Source organism: Halichoerus grypus, chromosome 7 (assembly GCF_964656455.1).
Source record: "Halichoerus grypus chromosome 7, mHalGry1.hap1.1, whole genome shotgun sequence".
Lineage (NCBI taxonomy): Eukaryota > Metazoa > Chordata > Mammalia > Carnivora > Phocidae > Halichoerus > Halichoerus grypus.
The window spans coordinates 17,288,239-17,312,505 of record NC_135718.1 but is presented as its reverse complement, the minus strand read 5'-3'; the positions used below and the strand labels follow the sequence as shown (position 1 = coordinate 17,312,505).

The following is a 24,267-nucleotide window of genomic DNA, read 5'->3' as shown; positions in this document are numbered from 1 at the left end:
CATGTCACCTCTGGTGGGAGACAGTAAGGTGAGTCACCACTGTGACAAGGCAGAATAGGATTACCTTAGTTGTAAAGCTGGGCCGATCTTGAAAATGGACTCCTGCTTGCTTAATGACTCACATTCCTGTTTACAAATGAGCGCTGGTGAGAAACGCAGAGTGGGAGGTTCTGCTTCCCAGACGGAGACCAGAGACCTCCAGCCATGGGCAACCAGTGCTTCCTCTGAGGGCTTGGGCTGCCCTTTCTGGGGGGCAGACCTCTGGCTTCCAGCAATGGTGGCTTTCCAAGTCCAGACACAGGGACAGCTGTAGCCAGCCAGGGCCCTGGGGTTGCCCCAGTTTGCTGGCCACGTGGCCTCTTCCCACTTTGGGAGTTCACGTGGCCTTTGAACGGTTTTAATCCACCTGGATACCCCTTTCACCCCCTACCACAGGAGGACCAGGTAATATGGTAATCATGTAAATTGTTCTGGAAAGGTGGTTGCTGTTTTGTGGGATTTGTCCTTTATTTCCACCAATTTCCTATCTCCCAGAGTCTTGAGCTCCCACTATGCTCATTCTGCTGCTCTTGGGTGAATATCAGAACATAAGATAATTGGGTTTTGTGCTCCATCTTATATTCTTAATCCTGAGTTCTGTTATTTGGGATTTAAAAGGGTGAAGAATTTATTTATGGCATTTTTTCCTCATATAAACCCTTTAAAAACTAGAGTAGTCATACACCCATACAAAGGACACAGGCATTTTCTTTTTAAAAGACAATTAAAATGATATTTCTTTGTTGTGAAATAGCCCCTCTTGGATCGCAGGTCTCTCTTTATGCCCCTAAATTCTCCATCCTGTTGATAGCACAGTAGTCAACATCTGGACGGGCATCCGAGTCTACACAGCAGCACCATGAGTTGACTGAGACCTGGTCCATATTCCCCTTCTGCCATTTACTCGCTGTGTGACCTTGGGCATGCTCCTTAACGTCTCTGAGTCGGTTTCCTCCTCTGTAAAATGGGCACATACCTACCTCACAGGGTGGTTGTGAGGAGCTGCAGAACACCACGCACGTTCCCGTCGAAAGCCCCAGACAGAGTAGGCAGGCAGTGAACCAAAGCTGCGGGCGTGCTAGAGCTCAAGCTGCGCTGAAATTCAGTATGGCACATGCTTCTTGAGCCCTCAAGGTGTGTGCTGCCCGATGCTTCCCAGGGGTCCAGAGATGGAGGTGCAGTCGCCCCTCTCCGAAAAATTGTAGACTGGCAGAGGGGAAGGTGACTAGACAGATCCCCACATAGCTCTAGTATTGGGTGGAACCATATGTGATTGCATTTTTGTAGGGTAGAAATACCAGCGGTGTCACATGGTTTAAATTAATAGAAGATTCAGTAAGGTAAGTTGAGAGAGAGAGCGAGAGAGGGGGAGAGGGAATGCCGGCCAGCTGGTTCGGTGGAGGCTCAGAGCAGGGAATGGCCGAGTCCCCTGGGGGAAGGATAGGCAGAGGTGGGGACAGCGGGCAGGGATGCAGCAGAAAGGCTGCATAGAGGAGACTGTGTTTAAGATGTTGCTAGAGGGGGCCCCAGGCTGGAAGGCAGGGAGGTGGAAGAGTCCTGGGGTCGCATCGGGAACCACAGTCGTCCTTGCTTGGAGTTTGTAGAGAAGTGCGGGGTCAGGGAAGAAGGTCAGGCTGGGGGCCGTGAATGCCTCGGTGACTGCGTCCCCCTCCCTCCCAAGCCTCACTCTGTTCCCCTTTCTTCCTGGCAGCAGTGCCCCCTCCCTTGCTGCACTCAGGGACATGACTGTCAGCACTTCTGCCCCCCCTCAGACTTCACTGTCAGCACTCAAGTCTTCAGGGACATGAAAAGGAGCCACTCCTTACACAAGGTTGGGGAGCCCTGGTGTTTGGAGGTAGGTCTCGGAGCAGAATGACGGTATGAGATGAGCTAGCTCTGAAATGCAACCACCCATCCAAAGTTTACCTCGCACTAGGGCAGGGCCCGTGCGCCGTGGCCCCTGAATTCCCGTCAGGTAGCCGTCGTGCCGGGTGCCATGTCTGGGTATTGTGATCACTGATAGGTTTATCATCGCCATAAGAATGCCAGTTTGTGAGGAGAGGGTGGAGGGTGGTGCCCCTGTGAACCCCAGGTGCCCGGCTCGCAGGAGAGGCTACACGTGGTCCAGCGTCCTGCGTGGCTTCTGTGAGAATGATGAGCAATATGTCATCCCATTAAACTTGACCCCCAGGAAATGATTTCCTGGGACCTTTCACACAGCTCCCAGGGGGACAGAGAAGTTATTACCTCAATTTTGCCTTTGTTCTTAGTTATTTAGAACTTACAGATTCTCTTGGAGACTTCAGGGTGCTGAGAAATGCTCAGTCCTCTGCAGTGGTACCCTCCTGAGGCAGCTGTGAACAGCTTTTCTCGCAGACGCGGCTGTCCAAGGACGGGAAGCATTGTTAATTTCCTTTAAATAATTCAATACGATGTCAATACCCCACATTGCTCCATGCTTGGGAGTGACAGTTCTCTTCAAATTAGCAGTCCCAAAGAATAAAGACCGTGTAGAACATGCTTTCGGTTCTCAGAAAAGCAAAAGTCAATGCAGATAAAAAAAATTTTGAAGGAACTCTTTAAATTTAAATGGCAAATGATTTAGTATTAATGCTAGTTTGTTTTTTTTTTTAAAGAAAAAATGAATATTTAAGAGCCAGTTAGTGAAACTTCTGCCTTTCAAAAGCATTCATAGTTTACCTACTATGTCCTGGGTGCCGTGTTGGGCATTCGGGCTTAACACTGGGATGCGTTTCTTTCTCATCATTCCTGTGTCTGAACTTTAGAAATATTTCACAGAGTTGGAATTGGACCTTACAGTAGTTTTGTATTTTCTTCTCACTTGACGTGACACCAAGGACGCTTCTGCACACTACGACGTGTCTGAATTCTGGTAACTTCGTGTGTTGGTGTCTCGTGGAAATCTTCCCATGTCGTGGCCCCCTCTTCAGCCAAATGTGAATAAAACTGAAGATGTTTCTGGTCTTTTTGGAAACCCCCCTTCCTCCTCCCGTGATGGTGCCTGTACTCAGATTTCCTGGAGCCCGTGAATGCAGAAGGCCCGGGTCCTTTGATGGGTCTGGGTGTGACGGCACAGGGAGGCCTTCTGTTCAGCAGCCATGGCCTGAGAGAAGCCTTTTCTCAGCAGCCGCCCCCTGGTCCAGCTTGTAACAAGGGTAGCTAGCTGTTCTTCTGGCCGCGGGTGATAAGGCCATGCCGCACACAGCTCTCCCCGCACTGGGGCCCGGTGAACGGTGACTCATTAATCTTTGGTCAGAGTTATGAGGTTGATAAAGGAGAACCAGGCACCCATTTTGAGTATGAGGAAAATAAAACAGGAAGACTGGGTTTCTTCCTTATAACTTGAGATCCGCAGGCGCCACTTAGATCCTTGACGCCTGTGACTCTTCATTTCTCAGCTTTGCCTTCAGGACATGGAAACATCTTCTGAGGAAGCACCAGTATGCCCTGCTTCCAGGATTGGGTCTGAGTCCCTAAACTGTGAATAGGCCAGACACACAGACACTGCTCATGGGCTGTGGGAACTTGGGCAAGTTACCCAGCTGCTCTGTGCCTCAGTTTCCTGCTGGTGAAGGGGACTCACATGTGGGCTGCTGTGAGCATCTCGTGAGTCGAAGCGTACAGAGTGGAGCTGGCCAAGGAGCGGTGTCTGGCACGAGCGCTCGGCAGGATTCCTGGGGAATCACACCCTGAGAGTGTCGCTGTGATGGGCCAGCCACTGCTCGGGGAGCTCAGTTGTACAGCTTGCTTTGCCATAGACATTTTCACGGAGTAGTTAGTGATGTATCATCGGTAGTACTTTCTACTTGAGGAATTGTGGTGGGACACAGCGTGGGTGTGCGAGACGTGGCTCTGGGTAGCATCGTGGAAACCACACGAGATTGGAGTCAGAAGTAGGATTGATTCCAACGTTCCATCCCATCTGTTGGCAAGGGGCTTCACCCCTCCATGATGTGCTCCCGGCGTCTGTAAAAGGGGGATGGGCGTGGAATACCTGCCCAGCCTGCTTCCTGGGGGCACCTCCCAGGATGCTTGGAAATACTGATCAGAGTGAGATTTCACACAGCGCCTCCTATGGGCCAGGCTCTTCTGGAAGTGCTTTGCTCATAGTAACTTCAAAACCTGACCACACTCCCAGGAGGGAGATGCTGTGACCCCATTTTGCAAGTGAGCCCCAGGGAGGTGTAGCAGCTGCTTGGGATCACACAGCACAGGGGCGTAGCCATAAAACTGCTGTTACTGAAGACCATGGCAACAGCCCCTGGGTCAGAGTCTTCCATACTAACCATCCCCCACTTGCTAAAGAAGATGTGTTGTGTCCTGTTCAACACCCTGCCTTCTCAGGGGCTGGGAGGAAGCTTTTGATTCAGGGCATTCAAAGTCAAGTTTCTGCCTTACCAGTACCACATTCGGGACACTTTCTACCCACGGCTGGATTCAACTTTCATTGTCCCTCCTCCCTCTCTTTCCTTGCAAGTTGGCTGGATTCTGTCACTTCACCCCCCTCCTCCAGGGAATTAAGGCTGGTAGACCAATTGAGTAAATATGACTAAGAAAGTCAATATCCACCTGGGCAGGCATGAGTCACTTTTTTTTTCTAGTTAGCTATTTATTCATGTACATTTTAAAGCTAGCCACACAAAGTCATTACATTGGGGCTATTAACATGTTTAATAGTGACAATAATAGGGTGTGACCTGTGGCATTAAGTGCATTCAGATAAGAAAAGAGTGTTTTTTCCTGTAATTGCTGAGGTAATACCATTTTCACGGAAATGCTTGAAAACAACCTTTTAAAAAGTTCTTTGTCTAAATCCTTCCCTCATTCCTTGCTTCCCCCTTTCCAGGGGTTCTGTAAATTTTTCCTGATCAGTGGCTGGGGATTAGCAAGATGGCAAGCTCTGTCCCTTTGATGTTTTGGGCCACCTACCCTTTTGCTAGCATTGAGCCCGTTTTTATTTCATATTTAGGGATATGGGAGTGAGTGAGTGAGTGTGCGTATGTGTGTGTATTCGGGGGGCACATTATTATTGTTGGTGCTTATTGATCTCTCAACTTACACATTTAAGGGAAAAAAAGAGACATCTGCTAACTTTGCAAAAAACTAGTTGCACAGACAGGGAGTGAACCACTTTGGTCAGGAGGAAATGAAACTTTTCTTAGGTTTATTAGACCACATCCTATAAATCTGTGGCTTATTATATGTCTGATTTCTAAAAAGCATGGCATCACAGCTGAAGTTTTATTTTTGCTTGTTAGTCATTGAAACAAATATAGATATTGCTTCATTTCCTTGGTACTCTATTTTTCAATACATGTTATGTATGGAAAATCTGGATTTACACAACAAAGTGCATTAGAAGGGAAGTATTTGCTTTACAAATCTCTACATTATAACTTTGCAAGCATTCTGTTACGTTAGAATGTTTAATTTGCCTCCCTACTCCCTATTACATAAAGAAACAATGAGAAAACAGTAAAAGTACCTTCAGAGGCAAAGTTAATTTTTTTTTAAGATTTTTTAATTTATTCATCTGAGAGAGACAGAGTGCACGAGAACACGAGCAGGGAGGAGCAGCAGAGGGAGAGGGCGAAGCAGGCTTCCCCGCAGCGCAGGGAGCCCAACATGGGGCTCCATCCCAGGACCCTGGGACCATGACCTGAGCTGAAGGCAAGACGCCCAACCAACTGAGCCACCCAGGTGCCCTGCAAAGTTAATATTTTGATAGACTTCCTTCCAGTCTTTGAAGAGATGTATTTTAAAAATCATAGGCAGGCTCCTATCATATTATATGCAGTTGTTTCGTGTTTATTTTCCATCTCTCGCGATGGAAACACTTTCCTATGTATGCCATGAAGAGTCTCTGTAAAACTTCTGATGGTTGCCAATTCTGGATGTGGGTATCCCTCAATAGGCTTAGTCATGGCCCCAGGGCCGACAGACTGTTTCTAAAAGTCCCCTGTTCTGGCGCCATTGCATTGCACGCTGGAGCAGATGTGAGTTAAAAATGACGAAGGCAGAATGTCCCCAGACAGTCCATACTGCCCTTGTGATGTACATGACCCGTAGCTTCGTGCGTTCAGCCCTGGATGATTCTGTGCTGGCAGACCAGCAAGTGCACCCCCTGGCCAAATTCATTCTCAGGGTGGGATCGCTAGTGGGACCACCCATATTATTTCGTGATTTCTCCTTTCTCTCATCCTCTCCTTGCAAAGCTTCCTTGTTGAATTCTTCCAGGTCCAGTGAGTGCATGAATTCCCTCTTCCCGTGAATCACCCCCGTAGTAGAAATGGACCCTGTCAGGCCCCACTTAGAATTTCTCATGCCTCAGCGAGATCGCATTCCCAGTGCATCATGAGGTAGTGTGTCTCCTGTGTGATTGACGCGGCTTAGGCACAACTTGCCCAGGGAAATAGGCCCGGAGAGGGAGAGGACCAGTCGAGGCCCTCTTTCCCATGTTGTTTGCCATTCCTTGGACTGAATGCTGTTCCTTTCACTTCTTACACTTTTCCTCTCACCCTGTGAGGCTGGTGTACGGAGTTGGAAGCCCAGGCCGACTGAGTGCACGGAGGCCCTGCAAGGAGCTCACCCCTGTGGGAGGTGCAGGTGTTCCCTGCCCTGTGGCCGTGCCTCTTGGGCTGCCTGACGTCCGCCAGGCGCCACCGCCATGAGCCATCACGGCTCTTATCTTTGTGACTACCTCCCTTTCCCCCATTCTTTGTGAGTCACATGTTTTCTTGGCATCCCGTGTGACAAAGGTCATTAATAGAGAAGACTTGACTTTTGATGCGGGACATGTTATCTCCCACACAGTTTATTGTTGTGGGGTCCTCCCCTTTTGTAATACTGGGAGGTGACAGATCACTTTTTAATGGGCTAACCTGTGTCCAGGGAGAGTTTAAATTAGCCTAAAGATTTTTTTTTATTATTATTATTCCTTATAGGTTCCCCCTGATCCAATGACTTGGTCAGTACTTGAAGAGAGACAGTGGATGCTTCCCACTGATGGTTGTGACATTACCTGTCACATCAGTCTGTGTATCTGTCTGTTGTGATATCTGTTTCTCAGAGTACTTTCCTATTGTTGGTGTCTTTAATGATGCCACGGAGGTAGATGTTTAGAATTTGAGAACAGATAGGAACAAGAGTTCAGCCCAGACTCTGGAGCTGCATTTACTCATTTTTATTAAGGGCACTTACTGTCAGGTGAGCAAAGTAGGAGATCTGAGTTTTAATCCTTCCTTCTCAGGCCAGTCCTGTGCACCTTACTCAAAAGGTACTTCTTGCGTCCGCTGCTGCTAGTTTAGCAAGAGGCAATACTAAGAAATAGATCATCTTCCAGCCTTCATTTCACACATTGCCAACTTTGTCCATCATATCTCTGGAAGTCCCCTTTCAAGCCTGTTTGCATTAAAAAATGCAGCAGTGGAAAACTTGTCGTTTTTGGTTTGCTTTGGGGAGGAAGGTGACAGACGTGGCGTAGCATGCTTCATGGGGGCACGCGCAAGTGTTGGCTGTCCTTTCCATGGCGGTCCTTCTCCAGTCAGTCGCTGGCCCCTCAACTTGAGCTGAAAATGAGGAAGGAGGTGGCCTTTGTACAGCCACAGAGCTTTTGACTCTTTGTTAGAAACCTCCTGGGGCATGTGTGCCTGTCCATGTGCACACGCATGTGTCTGGGGTCAATTCCCGCCCCCACCGCCCCCCGCCCCAGCACAAGCACGCAGGCAGCTTGGTGACCAGGGCAGCAGGAGAGAAACATTTTTCTCTGGGTGGGTCCAAGGAAGAGGACTGTGTGTGCTCAGAGTGAAAGTTTATGTTTTGGAAAGTCAGTTCCTTCCAGTGAGGGAAGGAACTAAAGTCACCAGAGAAAGAAGAAGGTGAGAGGCAAGGGAGGTGGGCAGGAATTGGGGTGACAGAAGGGGGCACGGCTGCCCCCACTGGATTTACGTCCCAGCCCCAGCAGTCGCTGTGTCTGCCAAGCTTTGCTGGAACCCCTGCGATGCAACCCCGTGGCCCCGGTGGTGGCCTCTCACTGCTTAGGAAGACAGAGTTGGCAGGAGAGGATGTGGGCTTGTGGGGTTGCACGTGAGCTCTGGGGCCGGGGGCACAGGGATCGGGGGGAGCTCTCAGTCACTGCTGCTCGGCCTGGCTCCCCACACTGGGTTTCTGGCAGGCCCGGTGGTTCACCGAGAGTCAGGCTGACCGGTGAGAGGCCCCCTCTGCCTGGGACACGAGGAGCCCCTCCACCAGAAAGTGGAAGAAACTCGTAACTGCCAGGAGGGACATCCAGCTTGTTGGTTGTTCACAGCTGTGTCTCCTGGATGTTTCTTTCCTCTTACCGCTTTTTCATGAACACTTGAGAAAGATGGGTGGAGGTGGGCAGAGGAGGCGATGGCTTGGGGCATCTCTGTCAGCTTCAGGAATGCATGTGGTTCCTAAGGGAAGCGGGGCAGTTCTGGGCCCGTGGCTATCATCATGCACAGATATGTTTGCTTCTCAAGGGAATGGGACCCTCCTTTCTCCTTGGCCCTGTCCGGCTTTGGACAGCAAAATGGACTCAGATCAGATTCCTGGGGTGGGGGGTAACTTTCCTCATTGCGGTTTTGCTTGGCTGGGTCACCTGCAACCATCTATTTTTCAGTTTTGCACTTACTACGTATGCTTTTGTGCCCCAGATTTTAGATGTGGGGACCAGGTTTCTTTTGAGATGCAGGATTAAAAAAAAAATACACACACATACACACACACACACACACACACACACACACACAGTTGACCCTTGAACAACATGGGCTTCAACTGCATGGGTCCACTTCTCTGTGGAATTTTTTTTTTTTTTTGGTACAGTACTGTAAATGTATTTTCTCTTCCTAACAATTTTCTTAATAACATTTTCTCTTTTCTAGCTTCCTTTATTGTAAGAATATAGTATATAAGACATATGACATATAAAATATGTGTTAATCGACTGTTTATGAACAGACAAAGCTTTCGGTCAATAGTAGGCTATTAGTTAAGTTTTGGGGGAAGCAAAAGTTATATGTGGATTTTTGACTGCATGGAGGGGGATCAGTGTCCCTAACACCTCCCCCCTGCTCTCCCCCAAGTTGTTCAAGAGTTAATTGTATTTTAAAATCTATCATCCAACAAAACTGACTTCTCTTTCAGTCTACAGTTCTATGAATTTTAGCATAAATTTATATGACCCCCACCGCCATCAGGATATAGAACTGCTCCATCATCTTATACACACTCTCACGCTGTCCCTTTCTTAGTCACAGGAAATGTGGGTTTTATTTTTTATCATTTTTACCATTTGAAAGGTAATGTTGACTTGATTCCTCCCTCCCTCCCTCTGTCTGAGAGGTTAATTTTTCACTGTTGATGATTAGACTCTGTGCTCTTCCTCTGTGCCTCCTTTAGCCAAAGAGGCGTAACCATGCTGCCTTGGTTCTTAGCTTGTTAGTTACTGACAAGTCTTGGTTGGATTTTCTGTGTTTTAAACTGGCTGTTCTTGCCCACGCACCCAGTAGGCTTTGGGCCACTCTGGATTTAGGAGAATTCAACCTAATTCTGACAGTGGCCAAAGACAAATACAATTAATAAAGGACAAAGGATATATGTTATTGCTAACTGTATAGGCAGCAATGTGATACGAAACAACTTTTGGAATATTCTGCTTTGAATTCTGTATATTATTCTTTCTCAGATGTCAGGACAGATTATTAAGGTTTGGGCATAACTTATAAAATGAAGACGGTTTTGTTGAGCCAACATGGTTCTCCCAGGGTGTCCTCACTTGTCACATTTCTTAGGTGAAGGCAGGAGGTAAGGGCTTAGAGCACCTGAGGTGCTTCCTGGATCATCGGTGCATCCCAGCTCTAGGTGCTGGGACAAGCTGGCACAAGCACGGGAAGGCCAGAGCTACGTTTCACCTGTGGTGGTTCAGAGCTAATGCTTTCTTAGGGAATAGTGCAATGCGGGTACGTGTGTGTGCCTGTTCTCCTCTTGAGAAATGAGCAGAGGTGACCTCAAAGTTCCCCTGCTCAGAGTGTCACACTTGACTGGACAGCAGATGATGCCTTTGCCATGGATTCTGCTGGGGAAGGTACAAGCAATTGTACACATGTAAATTCTTGTGTCATCTAATTCCTGTCTCTGTAATTACTTGGACACTTGCCATTGCATCCAGTTGACAAGTGGGAACGGTGACCCAGTACAGAAAGCAGAAATTACGGGGAAGGTGACATCTAGAAACACAGTCGTAGCTCTCCTTCTGGCTTTCTGGTACCCAAAACATTTTTAGAGTCAGGAAGAAGAATTACAACTGCCTTCTACAAAAATAACCCAACTTCCCTGGCTGTACCCCTTCTCCCTGCTTCTTGCTTGCCAGGCTGAAGGAATCTCTCAGAGTTTGGTAGATTCAGGGCATTGGTGATTCATTCAGCTAAGAGGAGTGAGTTTTGCTGATAAGAAACTACTGTTGTCAGGCAACAGGTTTCTGTAGAGGAATGTCCTCCAGGTGGATGAAGAATGGTTTTCATTAAAAGAAAGCACCACCACCACCACTAAGCAAAGCAACGCAAGCCTGGGTACCTAGGCCAAACAAGAGGAGCAAAGCAGGTTAGAAACAAGTTGCTTTTCTGCATCTGGATTGAAATGATAGGGTACTTGAGACAGCCAACACGGGGATCGCCCAGCTCTCCTCTGAAAGTACTCGCCATTTGTCTGATTGACGTTGGAAGTATCATGTCTACAAACACTCACATGAGAAGGTTTAGTTTTTTTATTTGGGTGACAGATCGCATGTTAGGGCACTAAAAGATGAAAGCACTAAATATTTGCTTTAGAGAAACACAGCGAAAGATTCTCTCATCCTCCCAACTGAAAACGGATGGGCTTAGAATTCCATTAACAAAATTGACTGTCTGCAGTTAAACTTAGTGCCCCCCTCTAGGCATGATTAACAAGTGGGGTAGAAAGCAAGGTTGGACAGTGGCGGATTGTACTGGACTCTTTTTCATGTTGAGTGGAACAGGGCCGTTTTGTGGAGATTGAGGTCCAAGTCAGCCCAAAGAAATTCCTGACTTCTTCTTTGGCATTGATCTCCTCCTCCTGGGTCTTTAATAGCACGGTCTTCCTGTTGGATTTCCTCTCCATGAAAAGCATCTACGTGTTATTCCAGCTTTCAGGTTTGTTTGTTTGTTTATTTATTTATTTATTTATTTATTTATTTATTTATTTGACAGAGAGAGACAGCGAGAGAGGGAACACAAGCAGGGGGAGTGGGAGAGGGAGAAGCAGGCTTCCCGCCGAGCAGGGAGCCCGATGTGGGGCTTGATCCCAGGACCCTGGGATCATGACCTGAGCCGAAGGCAGACGCTTAACGACTGAGCCACCCAGGCGCCCCCCAGCTTTCAGGTTTAATGATAAAATCGTAATTTTTGGAAAGCCTTTTTGGTAGGAGATGGTTTGCCTCAAAAGAAGAGAGGATGTTGTTTTGGTACTTGGTTATGGTTACTGCAGAGCGTGCTTCATGGAATGATTAAGAGCCTGGGGTTCAGATTCCACGACTTCAAACTCTGGCTTTGCTCCTGGCTAGCTGAATGACCATGTATATCTTCCTGAGGGCCATCTAGGTCTAAGTTTTTCCATTTATAAAACAGGGAAATTTTTGTACCTACCTTCCATTTCTTGGGAGATTTCAATGAATTTGTGTGCAGATGGCGTACATGGAACCTGCTAAAAGCATCTGTCAACATTAGCTCTGACTTATCCTCAGTGGGTATTTTTTAATTCATCTCTTTGGTGGGAAGAAAGAAACGTGAACTCGCTCCCTGGTGGGGAGTGTGGTTTAGTATTAAAACTTACCCACCATTTGTTAAAAATCTGCAGTCCTTTGGGCACTGGCTCCAGTGTTTCATAATATTCTTGTTTCACCCTCACAGCTAGTCCATGAGAGAATAACTAATATTGTTCCCATTTTATATATAAATAAGGTAGTAGTAGCATTTATTGAGTGCTTTCTTTCTTTTTTTTTTTTTTTAAGATTTTATTTATTTGCGAGAGAGAGAGATAGCGAGAGAGAGCACAAGCGGGGAGAAGGGAGAAGCAGGTTCCCCGCTGAGCAGGGAGCCCGATGCCAGGCTCTATCTCAGGACCCTGGGACCGTGACCTGAGCTGAAGGCAGACGTTTAAAGGACTGAGCCACCCAGGCGCCCCTATTGAGTGCTTTCTATGTATCCGCTCTGGTTGAAGTGATTTTCACCCATTAACCCATGTAAGTCTCCCAGTAGGTAGGAACTGTGGTCCTCATTTTTAAAGATAGGGAAATTGTGGCACAAAATTAAAAAAAAAAAAGCAAAAACGTGTCCTCAGTTGCACTGAGACTGATTGGTTAGGGGGTGGGTTTTAAAGACTGGGTCTTTATATGTTTGCAAAGGCCTCCCGATTGCACTGTCTCCCCCTGTTCTGTGCATGGGCCCAGCTCACCGCTATCATGGACGGGAAGCATTGAGCAGACACACAGATGCTCTCCAGATACGCCGGTTTATGATAGTTGGAAAGAAAAATCTTTATTACCGGAAGTTGTGGCTTCTGAGTCTCTTGGCAATTGGCAGCATAGATTTTTGTTTTGTTTTGTGTGTGTGGTTTTGTTTTTTAAATAATTAGAAACAGTTAGACTCTTGTTACCACCCACAGTAAAAATTGCTTGGATCCCGCAAATTAAGGGAAAAAAAATTAGGCCACTTGGTAGAATGATTAAAACGGGGCTTTAAAGAGGAAAGTTTATTTTGCAGAGTGAGCTTTAGATGTGTAAATGCTGAGGATCCCTGGGTTTTCACCTCCTCCTTTGTCTGAATTCAGAATCAAATAATGTTAAAGGTAGTTGCTAATGAGGGGAGGGATTCTGCACAAGATGGCTCTGGGAAGAACCCACATTTTTTTGTACTTATTAATGGTATGTCTTTTGTATGAGTGGGTGTGAGGACCAGAGCATAAAGCATATATTTGCACAGCGTGTGGTCCTTCCTGCTGCATTCCACTCCCCATGGTGGTGGGCTAAGTTAGGAGGAGGAGCAAAAGCAGGAAGCTTTGACACAGCTTCAACAGTTTCCACTGTATGGACCTCATCCTTGAGGCTGGAGTAAGCCAGACCTCTTCCAGGTCAGGAGGACTGAATCAGTGTAGCCGGGACTCTACGTTCCCTAGGACTGCACTCTAATTATGCAAGTTGTGCCCCCACTTGTGTGCAAATGACATCCGTGCCCTTGCATGTATGTTGTTCCCCTCACTCACCCTCCTCCTGAGATCGAGGATGGGCCACGGTCTGGGTTGATGCCTTTAGTCAAGTCAGATGTGCTGTCCATTGGAGATCCTTCAGCCCCCCCGCCCCCCAAACCTTCCTTGGAGTTTCAAGACTGTAAGTGGTCACATGGGTGAAGAGATGATCTCCTAATCCTCGTGGGAGCCCTAAGGATTTGCCTTTGTGAAAGAAGGAACATCTTGCTGGAGGGGTATCTGTCTGTGTGTCCCATCTTAAACCACATTGCTTTTGACTTCTCTTCTATGATGATTCCCAGGCAACCTCCTCTTGCCATCCTGACTTGTTTAAATTTATGGGTTGTTGGCAAGCAATTTTTTTGATGCTATTCTTCTCCTAGCCAGAGGCCAAGAACCCTTGTGGAGCAGTGCCTGAATTTAATAGATGTCATCTGGACACCAGGGAGGGGCATACAGAAGTACTGGGGGAAAAGTCTTAGAAGTGAGATTCTACCCCTAATGCTACCAGCTCCCAGACTCTTCTTTATCCCTTCCAGGGCAATGCATTCAGGGTAATTTTTTTGGTGGTACCACACAGTATTGTGTATAGTACCCTACAGTTTTAGAACAAAGGGTACAGTGTCTTAATCGACTTGCAGACAGCCTAAAAAATACACAGTAAGCTCCCCTTTCGACTTCATTGTGAACGTCTCCGCGTTATTGAGCCCTCCTCCTGGTTGTTTACGATGCTTGAAGATCTGTCCGGAGCTTTTGCAATATTGAGTGACACTCCAGGAATGCTGATTCTACTCTTCTGGCTGAGCGAGGACCTGGTTCCCAGGCCAGGTTCTCAGGTAGACAAGACCATACCATTTCTTTAGCTTGGCAGATGAGGATTTAGGGGGGACTGGAAGTTCTGCAGTGACGTAGGGATGCAGATGAGGTTTTCAGACCCCACTAATTCCGACATCAGACTTCTGACTGAGTTGTCCCAAAGGCCATTCACTTGACTCCATAAGACAGGCATCTCCTGCTTCTGCACACCAATTATGAAAAAGCCTTAGAAATAGGTCTTGTAGACTCTCAGGATAACACAACAGGGACACCAGCTCTTAGGACAGCCCCGGCGCATAGAGCCTGATGTGACTAAATGCTTCTGAACCAGGTGCTATTTTCGTGCTAGGGATAAGGGTAGGAGCAAGATGGATTGAGTCCACCCTGAGGTCTGCTCCTTGTTGAGGCATCATCAGAAGAAGTTTCCTCCAGAGCCCCTGGAGAGAAATCAAAACTCCCTCAATGGTTGCATCCCTCCACTTTGGTGTGAATGGTCTTGGTAGTGAAGCTGCCAAAGAAAGCCGTGTTCAAGTGGGTGTTTTGTGGATAAGCCCGCCTTTGGAGTTTGGGGAATTACCAGGCCTGTGGTTCTGACCATAGCCTAGATGCTGCCAGACCCATTTCTCTGCTTCTTCATCCTCACTTCTGCCTGGTGACCAGGATCCTTCTGGTCCCACCCTCCCTCTCCCCTCTCCTCCTCCGTTTTGCCGACCTAGTGGGATTTCTCACCACATTCTTGTTCTTGCTCATTCAACATCGAGTCTTTGCTCTGCCTCTCTTCCAACCACAAAGATCTACTTACTATACATCCCTGTCTGTGGGGCACATCCTCTGTGGGCTCCAGACAGACCAGAGTCTGAGCATTCTAAGAGCCTCTTACAGTTTAGAAGGAGGGGAAAGCAAAGGAATTTTAAAAGCACCATAAGCTGGAGCTATTTAGAATAGGGCAAACAGCCTTCAGTGCTCTGGGGATCAATGTTTTTAATTTGGTTCCTGATTTATTAAGAAAATATGTGGTCTCCAGGATTAAAAAAAAAAAAAATAGAGGTTACCTAGGGAGATTGACTGGGACTGTCTTGTGGGTCAAGAGATAGTAATAAATTGAGTATTACCTTACAGGTAGTAGCAGCTCTTCTTGGTAAGATTATTGTGCACGTGGGCCTGGGCTTCTGGTGCAAGACAAATGAAATAAGTCAGGTCAGAGAAATGGACCTGAGTGCCCTAATATATTGGCACAAACAATTCCCGGAGCATCTAGCCACAACCAGAGAGTAATTTGTTCACTGTGGGCAGGGTGGGACAATTAGTTATAAAATCTTAGGATTATGACAGGTGACTGGTAATCAAACCTACCTGTCCTGTCCAATCCTTTCTGTAAACCTGGGGAGACTGAGGCCTGGAGTGAGGGGATGGCTGCCGGAAGATCACATGGTCACGTGTAGCCGGATCGTGATAGAATCAAGGCTTTGTCTGGACCTCTTGGCTTTTCTCTTTCTGTTCAGCTACCTCTGATTCAAGGTGGAATTTGACTTTGTGAACCATTCCTGTTGAGTGCTATTAATTTTAAGCTCTTGCGAGATTAGTGTGTGAAGTTATGTGTGTTCAGTATGAATTCACTTATTTTCCACTTGAGAGATCCTCATTTTCTGGGATGCCCTGGGTGTTGACATAATGATGATCAGGAGGCTCATGGTGGTGATGACCAGGGACTGATATAATTATCTGTTGGAGGTTAACTAGGAAGAGGTGAGCTGGAATTCACACAGAGAGAGTTTTAAAACTTTTCCAGCAATGGATGTCCTTTAGCAATACATAGAAAATCAGATCTTACCATTCATTTGTGTTTTGAGTGCTGGATGAACAACTAGTCTTTGGCAGGGAATTTTATCCTCCTATATAATCCTACCACCTTCTTTCCCAGAGGATTGGTATTTGGGAATCCTTTTACAGTGTTGCTTTGTGGGGGTTTTGTTAAAAACTCAAACATAGAAATGTGTGAAAATGATTCATTGAAAACAAGTCTGACACCAACAGTATGTGATAAAACTTGGAAAGTGTCTAGGTTGGGGAGCTCCAATACTTGAACTCAAAGAAGTATGACTGAGTTGACCACAGTAAGAACAGATTCAAGAGTTCACTGGTGATTTTTAAGTTTTTGCTAAAAGCTCTGTTCTGCCCCTTGTAGTCCCATGCCCTGTAACTGGGAAACAAACTGGTGCCCTGCCTCCGAGTTCAGCAAGTTTGTTTTGACTTGGAGCCCATGATGGGAGTGAAGCTCTCATTATGTAATGTTAAACTGGGCCGGGAATGTCAGCTGGGCTAGGCCTGCCAAAGCTTGAAGAGTTGGTTGGGAATGGGCTATGTTTAGTATGACTAATCCAACTTGGCTGGGTAAAGAAAGGGGTGGGTGGGTGTCTCTCTGAGAAGGGAGGTATGACTTGTGCTATTTCAAGTCTTAGTACTTAGTGTAAACTTTGCAGACGAAAAAAAAAAGTTGAGCCTTATGACCAACTAGTAAAATCAGGGCTGTTGACTGATACCCAAGATTGCTATAGAAGTCTGTGGTCAAGATCAAGGTATATCACTTGCAATTAGGGAAATAACACTTTTGGGTTATGTGAAATGATGTTTCTTAAAGTAGCCTATCCTGGTCAAGTGCTGCCCTGCAGAAGTACTTAGTAATTAAAACAGTTTTACAAAGTAAACATTAGGTTCCTTAATAAAAATAGCAATAAACCCTAATAAAAATTTCAAGCAAAGGAAGAGGTGAACTATTTTCCTAATAATGATTCCAAAGTATAATTTAAGGTCCATCTACTGACCTTGTTGGTCTTTGTTTGGGAACTTCTTTCTCCCTTTGCCCTCATGGGTCCTACTTTGAGACTCTTGGCTCAGCGTCCTCTTGGCTTTTCTTAGGGGACAAAAGAATCCTATTTTTATGCAAATGTATTGGCGGTTGAAGGTAGAAATAATCAGGAACCTTGTTTGCACCATGATCCTGGAACACAATGTGGTCCCCACCCCCACCAGAAAGAGGGCTGCCTTTTGGTGGAGATGGTGGAGGCCAGCCTCCGCCCTCCCCGAGGTAAAGGGGGATTCGCTTTTGTTCCTCCTCGGATGAATGGAAGTAAAGTGTTCACTGAACCTGGAAACACCTCCTTTTGTGTCCGGTGCTCTCCTAACACAGGCCGTTAAACTTGGGGCAATCACTCTTGGTGGGGGATTGAATGGGGCCATTGTGGGGGGGAGGGGCTCCCACTGAAGCCACTGAGGCCATAGAGATGCCATTGTTTCTGAGTAATAAGACAAGGAGGAAGACTCTGGGGACCTGCAGGCATCCGTGTGGCCACCACACTGACTGCTTTTCTAGGTCTGTGTCATCCCCAAGGAACCCCCCGACCGTGGGGCTGGGCAAGGTCAGCCTAGGCAGGAAGCGCGACAGAGCCCCCTGTGGTATAGACGTGGTGCCCCCTGGGTCCGTCTCAATATGGACCTTCGCTTCCTCCACACTGGCCCTAGGCCCAGCCATCATTTTTGCAGGGAGGTGGATGTTTTCCTCCAGGCATTCAGTTAAAAACATTTGCTAAAAATCACTTCTTCCACCTTAGGAACAACAAACTCTCCCAATTCCCTGCCAGTGACTTTTTTTGTGTAACTTCCCCTTTGCCATCTGGTCTTTTAGAGGCACTTCTGATCTTAATTATAGTGTTCAGCCTTTGTTTATTTAAAAATCAGAAGGCAGATAGGCTGTTAGAGGGTTTATCTGTACTAATTGTGCCAACATACCTGCCAGCCGTCCTCTCGGTTAGTAAAGGGGACCACTGCAGTCCCCCCGACGCAGTGATTTTACATGCACGCCACCGTCGCTGATGTGTTGCCCGGAGGCAGGAGTATACTTCTTGCTTTAGAATTGCTGTGCTGGAATGTTCCGTCCAGCCTCTGCCATGTAGTATTGATCTGAGGGGGATCTAGTCTTACGACTGGGAAGACTAAGCAGACCTGAGTGCAGATTCAGACCCTGCCACTTACTGTGTCATCCAGGGGAGATTATTTTATTCCCCAGGAGCCTCCGTTTTGCTGTCTATAAAAATAGAGACTGGTATCAACATCAGGGAGTGAGTGTTGCCTGACTTAAAGGAGATGCGTGTGAAAAGCTGGAGAACAATTAGGCATCCGTGCACCTGGGGCCATACAGGGGTCCAGGGATACAAAGTTAAGCCCCCAGGCAGCTCTAGTAAACGAGAGGCTTAGATGCCAGGTATCCATTGTCTGTCTTTTGAAACATAATAGATGTGTAGTTGGTTTTGCTGTTTTTTTTACCTGTCTCTTTGATAATTTTGATATTCTAATTAAGCAGTGGCTTACATCAGAATGTATACTATTTTATAGATCTTTTCAAAAAGTGACTCTTGCTTGACGATTTTAACAAATTGCACACAGAAATTAGCTTTGCTCTGCTTACACTTTGAAAATATACTTGTTGAAGCCGCTAAAGAGACAGGTTTAGAAAATGTTGAAAACATTAGTCTTCTCAATTAAAAACAAGCATTGTAACTGTGGGCTTCTTCCCTTGAATTTGAGAAACTCTTAGAGGAATCAGTTCTTATGGATCTCTATGATGTCTGAGTGTTAACGTATGCATTTTTAGAAAAATGTATCTTTTTAGATAAAAATGCACTTTTAGTTGTTGCATGGGCTTCAGATACTTTTTTCATCCGACCATCACAGTCTGACAGTTGTAAAAAAATCAGTTTTAGAAACTGTATTTAAAGAATTTATGATCCCAACATGCTCTTTGAAATATTTTGAAATTATCTATTGGAGGTGTTTTTTTGTTTTTGTTTTTTGTTTTGTTTTAAGAAAAGATTTTCCTCTGAAAGGTATTCCAGTAGTAATGTTTTTATATATAAATTCCTACAACAAGCATTTCTTGAACATCTTACCTGGTGCTTAATTTGTTCTGTATATTTGTACTTAGGACATGGTGGTAACCATGGACTATACACACATTTTTGATAAAGGAAGCTCTTCTCTTTATAAGCTTGGCTGCCCCAACATTACAGTGAAGGTTGAAGTAGATTCTAAGTGCTGACTCTTGAGCTCAACATCTATGTATTTTATCTAATTTATAGTTGGAAAAAGAGCTAAAAATGTTAAGAGTCCATGCCAGTCGTTTGAGGAGTTGTAGTTTATATAGTCCTGGAATTAGGTTTGGAAGTACCAGAAAGCCCCACGCTATTTGGGTCAAAGAGAAGAAATCCAAATTAGTATTGATTGGCATTCATGATCACTCCTGAGCACCAGTGATGTTTCTGTCCCAAGCATAGACTAATTTGGCCAACCGTATGGGTCAACAAAATAGCCAACAGCTCGAGTTATGGATGGTGTGAAAAACACAGCATCTGATTGTTAACACCACGTTCCCCAAGTCTGTGATGTTCTCTGACCTCTGGTGCAAATAGCTGTTCATCTCGAGATGATTTGACAGCATAATTTAGTTATTTGGGATTCTTTTAAAACTACAAAAAAGGGGTGATTAAAAACTTGTGCTTCTTCTCTAGCATATAAAGCAAGCTTTTCACTTATATTTTTCAGGGCACAGAGTTATTGGAGTTGAACATTGGCCTGGGTAGTTATACAGAACTGGTTTCTGTTTGAGGTTAGTTGACTTTGACTGGATTATCCAAATACCATCAGGGTAACCGAGGAGTGCATCTGTTAGCTCTTGGACAGTTGTAAATAATCACCGCCCTCTAGATTACAAGCTCCCTGAAGGCAAGGACTTTTCTGTGTTTAGTTCACTGATCTATCCCTAGTGCCTAGCACATGCAATAGACACCAAATGGGAATTTTGAATCAGTGAATGGGAAGAACGTCCCAGGGAAGATCTCTACTCCGTTCATGACAATTGCAGCAATAATTTCTCCTCCTCTTTTCCATTTGCTAAAGTTACTAACCCTCTAATCTTGAGTAAGTTCTAAATCCTCTGAGTGTGTTTGTTTTTCTGTCTGTAAAATGAGGCTGTTGTCATGTAAGACTTTATTTGATTATGAGAAATAGTCCCTTCTAAACTTCCTTGAAGAAAGGTGCTAGACAAAAACAAGCTGGTTTGGGGGGGCGGGGGGCGGGGAACCACACCGCAGTCCAGACTGTACTAAGATGCTTGGTTGCATTTGAAACCAGTTTCACAGTCTGCTTTAGGCGGGGATTGCAACATGCTTTCCATCTGTGCGAATGCGGAGGAGCAAGCTTGCACTCCCAACTCCGGTGCGTTCCGCACCGCACCGTGGCAGGAACACTGGCTTATGGGCGTGACTGTGGTGGAGGCATGACATAATTTAATTTTACTTTATTATTTGCTGGCTGTGCCCATTGTATGTTAGCCTCTGGGTGTGTTTACAAGTTGCTTAGGAAAGAGGTAAAGGCTGTCTTGTCTGTAAAAGCTATCTTGTCCGTTTAAGGGCCAGGTATGTACACACACACACACACACACACACACACACACACACACACACCCCTTTCTTCCTTGGCATCCAGCACCATTATGGGGCCAGGCGTGAAATTATCAGCATCCAACAAGTGACTTGAAGGGCTCTGAAGGACTTACCTTCCTTTAAAATCCCCTCCCCTTAGCCCTGTTATTACCTATGGCACCTGCTTGAGGCTTGAGTGTGTCATGCACCTAACTTCTCAAAAACACACATGTATTGTAAAGGGCACAACAAGTCTCTATGCTTACTTAGTAGAGTTTCAAGCCACTTACTGGGTTTGGATGACTTTCCCTGGCACTGTTGCTAAACTTGCTGTGAAAAGCAAAGGTTCAAAGTCCACAAAAACATCATTTATTTGTTAAAGAAAACCCAGGGATTTCAGAGGATCATGCTGTCCTGTCCTTTCCCCTTCCTCTTCCCTCTAATGTTTTGGTGGAAGGTTGTCTTTATGCAGAGGTGAGCAATACATGTATTTTAAGCATATGAGGTGATGAAGGGAGGTGTCCATATATTTCGATCCTTCTCCTCTTTTTTTTTTTTTTTAAAGTCTTTTTCCTTTATTGTGCTTTTCTGGTAAGTTTCTATGTGTCATTGCTATTGAGAAAATGACTTATTCCCCTTCCAATTCATTTGTTAATTTCAACTCTGGGTTCTAGCAGAGAGTCCCAGTTCTCTGTAAAGCAGATTCCCTTATTTTTGTCATATTGCTGCAGCAGTACTTAATTAGGGGCCGTATGGGTGACAGGAGTCTTTTGGTTCTATTACTGGAAACCACCCCCAAGCGCTGGCCATCCAGGTCTGCCTTGTCAGGCCAGTGAAACCCTGACAGCTTGCAGGTTCTTCAGCATCTGTCTCTGTAGTTCAGGGGAGGAGATACGTAGCAACCAGTCCTTTCCTAGCAAATAAGTGCAAAAATCCCCGTAAGTGTGTTATTTTGAAATATTTTAATTTTGACCAGATCCACAACTTGTAACTTAATGAAAGCCTGATGTGCTTGTTTAGTTTTGGCCTCCCAGTACTTGATTAACTGGTCAGCGGCTATGAAGACCTGAATCAGAGGGAATAGGACATCCCCCCCTTCTAAGGAGGGCTGACCCGGGCTGGATGCAGTGGCTGGGTGGATGCATTCTCTTCAGGGAGGCTCTGTGGGGCTGGCAACTTAGCCTGGAGAAAGGAGGTCTGCCCCCTTTAGAACTTGTGACCCTTCATTCTTGTTAGTCCTTGCACACACTTCTAGTCCCAGAGAGTTTTGTGGTCTCTCTTCTTTCCCACCAGCATTTAAGGAAACTAACACTAATTTCCTTTGTTCCTCACTGTCCAAATTAGAGAAGCTAGAGATGAATGCCATTATGGGCATCTTAAACCCAAGGATTTCTACTTCACTTGGGCCAAGGATCTCTTTTTAAGAGGAAGAGGGAACTAAATAATTGAGTCAGATATTTTAAGATGTTAAATCTAAAACTCAGCCTTTTAAGAATCACATGTAAAGCCAGTCACTTAGCCTCGAATTTTCCACCGTGATTCCACTTTCCAAAACCTAGGATGGCCATCAGGGTGGGTTTAGCTTGATCATCAGCTGTTACAGGTCAAATATGGTCTCAGTAGTTTTTAAAATTTTAATCATGACCCCTCTAATCCTATGAGTTTTCAGAAGGAAATCCTGATGAACAGTCCCGGAATTGCTTTGCCTGGTAACGTCTTCTTTATTGACAGTATCCCCAGCTGAGCTCTCTTAGTTAATGTGTTTGCTTTGGCACCTTTCTTTCTTTCTTTTTTTTAATCAGAAATGTTTATCAATAGGTTGCGTGGTTGGGGGAAGTGGTATTTGTTGTGTAGCATTTTCCCAAGGAGTGTTTCAGAGAGTTTTTTCTAATACCAAAAAATATAGTATGATTCATATTCGTAGGACATAGTATCGTTGCGATTTCTGCATGGGAGTTTTTTTTAATTGACTGGTTTGCAGGTCCTGGAGATTGCAGTTGATACTCTTTTGCATCCTGATCAGAAGCCCTGACTTTTTTTGGTCCTTAGCAGAGAATCCATCCCTTGATAACTTGTGGGCACCCTTCGTGGAGGCAATGATGTGTGGTCTTGCGAGAAGTCCTAGCATTAGCAGGTCTGTGTTTTCTTCCAGTATGGAGCTTTGTCATTTCTAATGATGACAATCCATCAGTCCACACAGTGCAAAATGAAGATAAATTGAATTAATACATGTGAGTTAAATGACTCATTGATATAATTATACTGTGAGGATTTCTGTAGTATAACCTAACACATTTAGTGGTGTTAATTGTAACGGCTTTGCATGGGAGCATTTAATTTCGTAAGCAAACAGAATAATTTATTAATTCTCAAAAAGCTATTTCAAGGCCTGGACGGAAAGGGAGAGAGTGTGCATTTAACTTGATGTTGACTGCGGTGTTAGAAAGCTTTGCCTCATCAAACTGGATATTGCTAAGGAATTTTTTTTTCCCCAATTCCAACTTTTACTGGTCCATAGCCAAGATGTGCTCAATTCAGTAGTGCATCAAAATGAAAGTGGGAAATGGGTCCCATCTAGTAAATCTTAATAAGTTATTGAAAATTGAAGAGTGCTGAATAATAAAACAGTTCTAATTGCAGTTAAAACTGTATTGGCGGTGGATATGGCTGAACAAGGAGGATAAAACAGCCAAGGAAGAGCATCGGATGGTAGCGCTGAAGAAGGGTAATAGAGAGATTAAATGCAAAACTCAATTCAAATATTTTGTGAAATGAAGGCATGCTGTGTAAACCCATTTTTTGCTGAAAAGCATGTTTTCTCTCATGTCAGAGATGATCACAGGAATCCTTTTAATATTCATTTAAATAGTTTTTAATTGGCTTCAGAGAGTTTAAAGTTCAGCGTGAAGGTGAGATCTAAGCGTACTAATTAGATCGAATGCAGTTTTACTCAAAGAGCAGACTTGATAATTAAGGAATTCCATACCAAATATACGTTTTGAAAACACTCTTTTCACATCCTTGAGGTAAAAATGGTTTTCCTGAAAATTTTCCCATTCTTTTCCAGTAGAAATTCCTCTTAGACACTGAGCATAAAACCTCACGTGGCCTGTTGGAAAATGACAGTCCGTTTTTCAGAGCAAACCTCTCGTTTGTTTGTCATTTAGCTGACACCCTATGTTCAGGTTATTCTAAAATTTTTTCCCCATCCAAGTGGAATTTTGACTTGCATGGACATTGTGATGAACACAAGTTGTATCTTGTGTGTGCCCCCCCCCCCCGTAAGTTGTTTGATGCTGTTGAAATGGAAGGCTGAAGTAGAAGGGGGCACTTAAGCAGTGAAGGGTTTTTCTTTGTAAATAATAGATCAAGAGCACTGGATCTGTATCTAATGGAGCTGTGTGCGGCCTCCGTTTCAAGGACAGCACGCGGTTTTAAAAACCACAACTACCGACCATCCCGTCCGCAACCTGTGGTCAGTTGTGTGTGTGTGTGTGTGTGTGTGTTTGCTCACCTCTTGTGATTCCCCACTGCCTTATCCCCTTAAATGGTTTGCTTTAATGTCATACTGTATTTCATAAACCTAAAAAAAAAAAAAAACCTCTAACATTTTATATGTATGTGTGTATACACACAC

The 24,267-nt window shown here is 45.2% G+C and overlaps 1 protein-coding gene across 34 annotated transcripts in view; it reads left to right on the top strand.

Moving 5' to 3' along the window:
- The window catches only part of TCF7L2 (transcription factor 7 like 2), a 195,989-nt gene that overhangs the window by 121,612 nt on the left and 50,110 nt on the right, over nucleotides 1-24,267 (top strand). For 12 of the 34 annotated variants that reach the window (XM_036069354.2, XM_036069351.2, XM_036069349.2 and 9 more), the window contains one exon: nucleotides 1,751-1,894. The exons of 19 other annotated variants lie outside the window; for them this stretch is intronic. In XM_036069354.2, the coding sequence (XP_035925247.1) occupies nucleotides 1,751-1,894 (144 nt within the window). The remainder of the gene's footprint in view (nucleotides 1-1,750; nucleotides 1,895-24,267) is intronic. 3 more of the 34 variants (XM_078077104.1, XM_036069348.2, XM_036069378.2) reach the window with 1 other exon arrangement.